Here is a 9,348-nt window from a genome sequence, read left to right as displayed (position 1 = left end):
CCCCCCTCGTGTGCTCACACATCAAATGTGTGTTGGCAGACCAGAACTCTGTGATCCAGTTAATGGATTTTAACACTGAGGTGTGCTGCTGACAGCAACAGGATCCACCCATGTGAACGTCAGCTACAGACGAGAGAAATAAATACCCTAAAATAAGACTACTGTGTGAAACTGTTCTGAACTTGTAGCTCACATCTTGTCAAGAAAAAAAAATCACATGGTTTTGCTTTAAATATTTAACAAGTGGCTGAAAATTGGATGATAGCACTTCAAATATGCATCCGACAGAGCGGAACAGCCTGTAACTTTCAGTCAGGTGTCTCCCATATGCTTGAAAGCTGTGAGTCATAGATGTGTGTCCGGGTGTCAGAGCTTTTTCTTGTGTGATTGCTTGGTCCTGGAAGAACAGAATTCTCCTCAGCAGCTACTTAATTCTAATGAGGGTTTTATGACTCGTGATCAAGAGCTCACTGGCAACGCATTCAGTCAATAGTGCCTTCTCTTTTGAGCACAGCCTCGGCTTATGTACCGGCCCCAGCAAATTGACCCAGAGATTTATACAGCTATTTTCTAAAGGTCTCCATTCATGGGCCCACAGTCAGGAAGGGGAATTAGTGTTTCAATGGATTTCACTTTCAATTTGAATGCCGAGTGGTTGGAACATGGTCCCGGCTAACGGGAGGCCATTGCTAAAGAACTCTTTTGTGTTCTGCTACTCAGAGGCTCAAACCCTCGGGGCTGTGAATACATTCACCACAAGAGACACCGTTTCTACTGCCATAGGTTGTGAATCCTGTGGGTTTATCTAGCCTTTAGTGAAACCAACACATTGAGGATGCCCTTTAAACTAGCACTACCATTAGTCAGCTTCCTTTTTCTTTTCAGATGAATGTGCACACAACAAACCTCTAGGACAGAAGTTTCTACTGTCCAGGTATGATAACAATAATAAAATTTGCTATTAAAGCTGCTTTAACATGTCAACTGCTATACTGTCCACATGTAGCACACAATCTATATGTGCTTGTGTATTGGAATACATAAAATAATACTTTTGTTTGAGACCTGGGTGCTGTCTAATAGTGTAGAAGACCACTTGATAGACATGACTTCACCAGACTATTACACTTAGCTATTAGCTACTACTTTAGCCAGTCCAATGTGATGGTTTTGAACATTGGATTCTCATTTACCAGATAATAGCTAGATAATATCTAGAAATGTTCAGAGTCACAGCATGTGTGACAACAGCTTTTAATGTTGCAGTGAAACATAAAGCACTCTTTTGAACTGAAGTCTGACGTCATTAGCCGTTTCCGGGTCCAAACTCCACTTCAGGTCCCAAAGTCAAACGATCACTGCAGCATCACTGAGAGTTAAAAACTGTCTAAATTCTTTTATCTTTAATGAAAAGATCGGTGTGGCTGCCCTGCCAGGTGTAACAGTTAAGTTTAACATCCAGGCATCCATGAAAACAGAATGTATTCAATTTAACGGAGTTAGCAGTTAGCGGGGAGTTAGCCCACTAGTTTCCATCTAAAGATGATATACCATGTTCTGACTGAGGGATTTCTGAAGAAATTAAAACGTACAGCTCTGCTATCACTTCTAACATAAACGAAGACAGGAAACTAAACAGCAGTGACTTTTATAGGCTTACTGAAGTTGGGCTAGCTGGTATATAATGATGTGCTACATGGTGGCTAGCGACACAGCTATGGTTAGCATAATATAAACACAGGAGGATGAACGCTAACTATTTCCCACTTGATAAAAGCTAATGTGAGGGTTCCCGATGGTTAAGGACAAATGCTATCGCATGCCAGGATGCTGTAAACGGAGCAAACTTCAATCAGGACAACTGAGATAATCCATCCACAATAGAGGTTAGTCATTAATATACTGCTGCATGGGCTGGGCTGTAGTTAGACCGTAAGGTTTTTAAAAACTGAGCTTTAAAATGAATAGTGGTACCAAAAACCGAGAGGCCGACAGTGATCACTGCTCTTTGTTAGGGAGTGTTCAGATTAAATAGAACAAGATACAAAGCATTAAAACATGTAAAACACAACAGCCTTAATAAACACAGAGTAGTTTGGTCCCGGAAGCAGGGTTCATACGTCATCACTTAAAGACCAGATATTAACACGCATTAGTTCTTTTTAGCACACAATGTAAGTATGCAACTGAATGCTATTTACTATTACACAAACATTGGGAGGTTAAAAAAAAGTAATACTAAAAACTTTGACCTAGTGTTCTAGCATAAAGTTCTGTGTGTCAACACTTGCTTATCGTCTTTCAACAAAACAATATTTGACTATGCAGTCAAATGAAAACACTTCTGAAAGCTTGTTTGAGTTAAAGATACCAAGACAGTGAAGACTGAAACACTCGAGTCTTCAAAATGGGTTTACAGAAATCAGAGGGTAATGTCACATCTTACAGTCTTGCCTCATTTCTTTATATTTTGCTTCCAAGCAGCCAGACTTTGCTGTAATTTTGTACGACTTTGTTGAGCAGTAGTTCTCCAGGCTTTCAGAAAGTTTGCTTAAGTTTTTAAGTGGACATGTGGCTGCTTTTTCTCAGATTTTCTCTCCAAAATAACAATTTGTTCCCATTCGTATAGTTAAATCCATGAAAAATCTCAAGGATAACAAGACAGGCATAAAACTTTATTTTTGCACCAAAAGGGAATTCCCAAAGAGATATTAGCTGCAAACTTGACAAATCTCAGCATGGTGTGCAGTGTGTCCTTAAAAAAAGACAAAACTGAACAAGCGGAGGAGAAAAGAGGAAGAAGATAACCTAAAAACCCATCTACAGCAGATGATCAGTATCTGAAAGTGATGTCTGTAAGAAATGAAAAAAAGCAAAGACTTGACACGGACCTTTGGTATACAGCAGATTGAATATTCATTGTTGAGATTTATTCATGCTGATAAATGACTGTTTAAAGGTAAATAAACAATCCTTGTGGAAAAAAGGATTTCAGAGTTTAGGAAACGATTTCGTTGTTAATCTATCATAAGGGATTCTTTATTTTTACAACAAACACTGTCTTATTGATGCATTTTAACTCAAATCAGCTCATTATTGATTTTCCCACCAAAAGTTAAAATGTTCCATGACAAATTGGATGATACAGTTCATTCCATTCATTTTGTGTTAAATTTCTTATCCAGTTTAACATTATAGTCAAAGGGCAGCAGCCACAAACAGACAGCAGTGGCAGAAAAGTGATCATCCTGCAGTGACCTTATCTCCTGCTGACATCCACAACCCAGGGCAGGCGGTGGTTGGATGGGTGACATTATAACTCAGCACTAGCCCTCAGCCAACTCTTACAAGTTCTCCAGTTCATTTATTAGCAGTCTGACAGTTTAGTGTCACAGTGTGGCTCTCTGGAGAAGATGTAAGCTGTCACAGTTCAGAGAATCATGGCCAGCCATCCAACAATCATAGCTACGCCCCCCACGGGAGCCGCTTTGCGCAGTCCGGGGTCCCCTGTCAGAGCCTGGTGGTATAAAGAGCCACAGAACATCCCCATGCCCGCAATCAGAAGGCTACCAGCCTGTGAAAAAGAAACATTTTGGTCTCAGTCAGTTTAAATCTGTAAGTTTGCAAACACATTGTAGTAGGGCTGCCATGTACTCTCCAACCTCTCTTGCTTGAGACTCGCCCTTGCTTGAGATGTTACCCCACAGGGACCAGCAAAAAGGAGTTTTTTGTTTGTTTGTTTGTTTTGCAAGAAAAGTTAAAAGCATTAAAAGCAAACCATTATTTAGAGTCAGCCTTCTTAAATTATACTTATATTATAATATCATCCTATAATATAATTAAATAATATCAGCTTACTTAAAAATTGATGCATCTTATTAGCCTTGCATTGTTAGCTAATATAGCTAATTATCTTATTAGTATAATAGAGTATGCTATTATTAGCCCACTATTCAGTTAGCCAGTGCATGCTATTATCCCACAAATATGCTATTGGCTAACATAATTTAACAGTTTATGTTACATCAGCTAATTTAAAATATTAGCATGCTTCTTATCATAAGAAAACATATCCAGTCGTTAAGTGATGACGTGACGAATCCTACTTCCGGGCCTAAAGTAGTCTGCTTTAATATGGCTTTTGTGTTGTTAACATGTCTAATGTTTTGTATTTTCTTCTATTTAATCTCAAAAAGCTCCTAAAACAGTCAGTGATCACTGTTGACCTCCCTCGGCTTTTATTACCGCTAATCATTTATTTAAGATCAGGATGCAACTACAGCCCAGCCCATGCAGCAGTATATGAATAACTAACCTCGTATTGTGGATGGATTATCTCAGTTGTTCTCCTGGCTGAAGTTTGGTCCTTTTACAGCATCCTGCCATGCGATTACATTTGTTCCTGACCACCGAGAACACTCACGTTAACTTTTATCGAGTGGAAAAAAGTTAGCTTGTTTATATTATGCTAACATAGCTCTGTCGCTAGCGGTCACGTAGCACATCATTATATACCAGCTAGCCCAACTTCAGTAACCCTACAAACATCACTGCTGTTTAGCTTTCTGTCTTCATTTATGTTGGAAGTGATAACAGAGCTGTACGTCTTAATTTGTTTCCAAAACCCTGCAATCAGGACATGCTATATTGTATTTAGATAGAAGCTAGCGAGCTAACTCCCTGCTAACTTCTAACTCCGTTAAATGTCATAAATTCCGTTTTCATGGATGCCTGGATGTTAAACTCATTTGTTACACCTGGTAGAGAAGAACGCTGATCATTTTATTAAAGATGAAAGACTTTAGACAGTTTTTCAACTCTCAGTAATGCCATAGTGATCGTTTGATATATGGACCGGCACTGGAGTTTAGGCCCAGACACGGCTAGTGACGTCAGACTTTACGACCGGATTAGCCAGCACATCTTGTTAGCTTGACTGTAAGTTTGCTAATTTATCTCAATAGCCTACCATTAAATTCAACAATGTACCTTATTATCCTATTGATTCATATTATTAGCAAACATTAGCCTACTACAGTACGTCATTTCCTAACATAATTTATTAGCCCATCATTCAGTTAGCTAATGTAGCTTATTAGCTTACTATCACATTACACACATTAAAGTATCTTATCAGCAGAATAACGCATGTTATTGAGTATCATTACTTATGATTAATGAGTCATTTTATCTCATTAGCTTAATATTTATGCCCATTTTGACACACAACACAACTCGAGTGAGCAGGTTTAGTAACTTTATAGATGGACACCTTAAACAGGTGTAAACAATAAAAACTCTTGCTCACTGTATCGGACTGACTCCAAAGCTGGTTCATAGATTTTATTTAATCCAAATTAATAACTCCACAGTTTTTACCCATTTATTGTCAACTCATAATAACAACATTATCAGACATGAGACGCAGAGGGACATGCATGAATGCTTAAAAGTACAGATGATGGGGTGGTGACATTTAAGTGAGGAGATTCTTCGGCTACCATTTTTTCTTTCCTGGTTCCATTTGTTGGGATAATGTGTTCTTTCACCGTCAATCCACAACAAATTTATACTTATGCTGTCACTTTTATCATTTATAATGTAATAAAACAGCAGTCTCTGTAACATAATATCTCTGAGTGAGGATGGACAGGTAACAGCAAATACGACTGTGGCACTATATGCACTTTAAAGGATTGAGCTAAGTGCATCCAGCCAAGAGTGAGGGTCTTAGGCTTCTGTACTTACCACAGCAGGTTTCCCACAGTGGGCAGCACCCAGCAAGGCCAGGCTGTGGTAGAAATGGTACTTGTTGGCGGTTTCAAAAAGCTGAAGAGGCACACACACACACACACACACACACACACACACAGAGCTTTCAGAAAAAACGCCTTTCCCAGCCACTCATCAAGTTTAGTGAATCAAACATTTTCTGGAAAGGCCTTTTATTATCAAGTGTAGAAGTGGATATTTAGTGAGCCGCTATCAAACACCATTTACACCATTCTCATGAATCAGCCCAAGTTCGGCCAGGAAAGTATCTCATCATTAAAAACAAATCGTTTTCCTGTCTTTTTGCATTACAGAAGTTTCCTCCAGATTAACAGCACAGTGTGAAAATGTTTCACAGACATCTGCCAGTGCGCCCCAGGGTGGCTGTGGCTACAATGTAGCTTGCCATCACCAGTGTGTGAATGTGTGCGTGAATGGGTGGATGACTGGATGTGTAAAGCGCTTTGGGGTCCTTAGGGACTAGTAAAGCGCTATACAAAATACAGGCCATTTACATCTTTTAGATTTCTGAGAGTAAAAGAAATATCAGTCATACAGTCCACTAAACTATAACTGGAGCTGCACCAATTGGGCAGATACACTGATGCTTAAAATACAAATTTGGCCAACAGTAGATGCTGCATTTTTTTAACCCATCTTTCTTTCTTATTTGAATTTGTTACCACTGACTACTTTTTGTGTATAGTACCTTTACGGGTATTTTAAGGTACTCCAGCTTTCTTCCACTTTCCAAAGACATTTTTATCTGGTTCTAGAATAGCTGTTCAGCTAAGACAGGCCCCAGCAGCCCCCTCCACAACAACCTAAGCTCGGTAAGAGGTATTTCAGATGTCACTTCACGTGCCTACATCAATGACAAAGTCACCATGAAGCCATATTTAGCCACCGTTTTAGTGCATCCCAAATTAAATCAGTCTTGAATCCATATGCTCTGACCTTGACCTCTGCTAACACGAATGAATGAAAACTGATTTTAGGCACACAGAATCCTCAAAAAAAACATAAGTAGCAGTATTATGAACATACCACTATTCGGTAGTCATCAGGATCGCTGTTCTTGAAACCTAAAACAAGAAAAACACAACTGTTACTTATTATCACACCATGAATATCATGATCACAGACACAACAGACCACACTTTATTTGGTTAATCAGTAACCCACACCCTCAAGTCATGTTCCTTAATACTCGTGTTGTGATACGGTGGTGAGACCAACCACTCTCTTATCACATTTTAAAAGTTAGCCAACCACTCAGCTATCCCTACCGTGGACAGTGGCTGACCCACAAAAAGCCTTCTTCCACCCTGGAGGCGGGTCACCTTGATTACGACACTGGTTATTTTTACAAAAACAACGTGAAGCTTCGACGGCTTACTGAAAGCCGAATTAATCGTTAGCATGTTTAACATTAGCAGCATGTATGTGTTGTTGCTTTACAGTTACTCGGGCGTGTGGTGAGTACGCAAACTTTAAAACTGCGTGTTTTGATATCAAGGCTGGCGCCGTAAGCCTCAACATGACAGCCTTTCACGACTGTTCAGCTGAGCGAGAGCTACAGACAATAGGACAGTTGCGTACCGTGAGCCCCGTAAGCCCCAGCTCCCACTGCCGAGGCTCCTGACAGAGCTGCTAACCTCCGAACCACAGCAGAAGCGCTCATGTTTGGACTGTAACTGCAGGTGTCACGCGGGCGGAAGAAGTGACGGCGGTGCTGCGTTCACTGTCATTATGTACGTTCAGCCTTCTCAACTACGTGATTGCGGACATACGTAGTTAAATGACGGACTATGGGTTTCCCGCTCATGGGGCAAACAACAAACGATCAAACATTAAGAGAAGAAATGTTTTTTAATTGCATTATGATGTAGTGTAACCACAGTGTTGCAGCTACATGTAAACGGAAAAGTGTGTTGAAACAGATTTGTGTTCTAAAATAACTATAACATACATGCAAGATAAGTAGTCTAAAACGGAAAATATATTGTGCGAACCTGCAGTTATTCCAACTAATATGACACGTGACTTCGGAGTGAAGTCTCTGATATGCTGATGTGTGTTTATTTAATTAGCAATTTGTTCTCTGAATTCCAGCATCTGAGTCCTTGAAAGCAGCAGTGGGGGCGTTCGTTCCAGGGCTCTGGGCTTCCAGGCACATCTGTTATCAGTTTGTGGACTTGAACCAAAATGGCCGCTGCCGTGCTACAGTTTCAAGCCACTGGGCAAATTTCATTACTCTACCAAGCTGATCTGACACTGACATGGCATTTGAGCAGTCGTTTCAGCGCCTTTAGGTATTGCATGTGAATTTAAGTGTAGGGAATCACATACTGCTTGTAATATATTGACGCATTAACTGAAGCTTGAAGTTGACCTGACCGACCTCCCTTGTTAAAGTGGAATGCAGAATCAGATTCAGTTTATGTTTTGCCCCGATTTGTTTAAGTCATCACCTCTGTTTTATTATTCAATAAAAATTTTAGTATTTTTCAGGATTTTATGAATAATTGATTTTAAGATAGTGGCTTATTTTGCCATTTTCCTCAGCATCACCGAAACAACACATTCCACTGAATGATGGGCTCGGGGAGGCGGAGGGCACATTAGTGTGTGGCACTTTTCAATTTGTCTGTCACTGCAACTTTGGGAAGTAGTGGTGAAGTTGTCTTTAGTGAGCTATTCCTAATGTTTGATGTATTTTCTTGCCAGCAGAGGAGTTGGAGACCAAGGTTGATGCCATGTCTTTGATGAAGATGCACTGATCCTGGTAGATCCTGCCAAAAGGGGGAGCTGTATTGCTTTCTCATCTGCCAAAATTTGTGGATAGGTAGCGCGTGTGGGTGTGTGTCTGTGCACACGGACAGGCAGGGGGACTTTGTCCAATTATCATTCTGAAATTACACAGGGTCACACTGCATTACTGGAGTCGCTAAACCACACTTTTCGTCGAGCCTCGTCCTTAGCTGACTTTGACACAGCATTAACACAATGCATACAATTAACACATTTTAATGACCATGTCGCTAATTAAAAATAAGCTTTATGAGTCGCAAGCATTCATCATCAACTGTGAACTGAACCCAGTGTGGGTGTGTTTGTGTGTGTCCTCTGTGGGTTTTAATCTAAGTCTGTCACCATCATCTGCCTGTGAACTTTTTCCCGTCTTTTTTGTCTTTTGGCATGATTTCTAGCGCTGCCTGCATATAGGGTTGTATGCAGAGGAATGTTGTGCTTACCCTGCAAACACAGGTCATTTTCATTCTGGCCCACGGCAGATGGGATAGCAAGGACAACAATAAATTGTGGCTTTACATCTTGTTTTCACAGACAAGCAGCAAATTATCTCTAAGTCCCAGCAGCAGTGTGCTGTGAGGTTCCTCCAAGAGCCAACATCCATCTCACTTCAGCCTGCCTGCCTGTCTTCTTCTCTGCTCTCCAGTGACTGCTTTGCTCCTCGCCAATCCTCAGTGTGTGTTTGAGTCAAAGTGTGTGCATGTTTGCGTCTGATCTCTTCAGATTGCTTGCCCCTGGCCTGTCTTATTGTGATCGAGCTCC

At 40.5% G+C, this 9,348-nt stretch overlaps 1 protein-coding gene across 2 annotated transcripts; it reads right to left on the bottom strand.

Annotated features, from left to right (window-relative positions):
• Nucleotides 1-2,654: 2,654 nt before the first annotated feature.
• Nucleotides 2,655-7,513, bottom strand: tmem256 (transmembrane protein 256). 2 transcript variants are annotated; one of them, XM_005940223.3, is made up of 4 exons: nucleotides 7,375-7,513; nucleotides 6,820-6,857; nucleotides 5,749-5,829; nucleotides 2,655-3,574 (listed from the first exon to the last, which is right to left on the bottom strand). In XM_005940223.3, the coding sequence occupies exons 1-4, from the start codon at nucleotides 7,454-7,456 to the stop codon at nucleotides 3,431-3,433; spliced, it is 345 nt and encodes a 114-aa protein (XP_005940285.1). In that variant the 5' UTR covers nucleotides 7,457-7,513; the 3' UTR covers nucleotides 2,655-3,430. The 2 variants fall into 2 exon arrangements, with proteins under 2 accessions (XP_005940285.1, XP_005940286.1); XM_005940224.3 differs by lacking the exon at nucleotides 5,749-5,829.
• Nucleotides 7,514-9,348: the final 1,835 nt, after the last annotated feature.

The sequence above is a fragment of the Haplochromis burtoni genome, unplaced genomic scaffold, assembly GCF_018398535.1.
Source record: "Haplochromis burtoni strain Fernald_Lab_line unplaced genomic scaffold, NCSU_Asbu1 Contig_279, whole genome shotgun sequence".
NCBI lineage: Eukaryota > Metazoa > Chordata > Actinopteri > Cichliformes > Cichlidae > Haplochromis > Haplochromis burtoni.
This window is presented reverse-complemented; position numbering and strand designations above follow the sequence as displayed.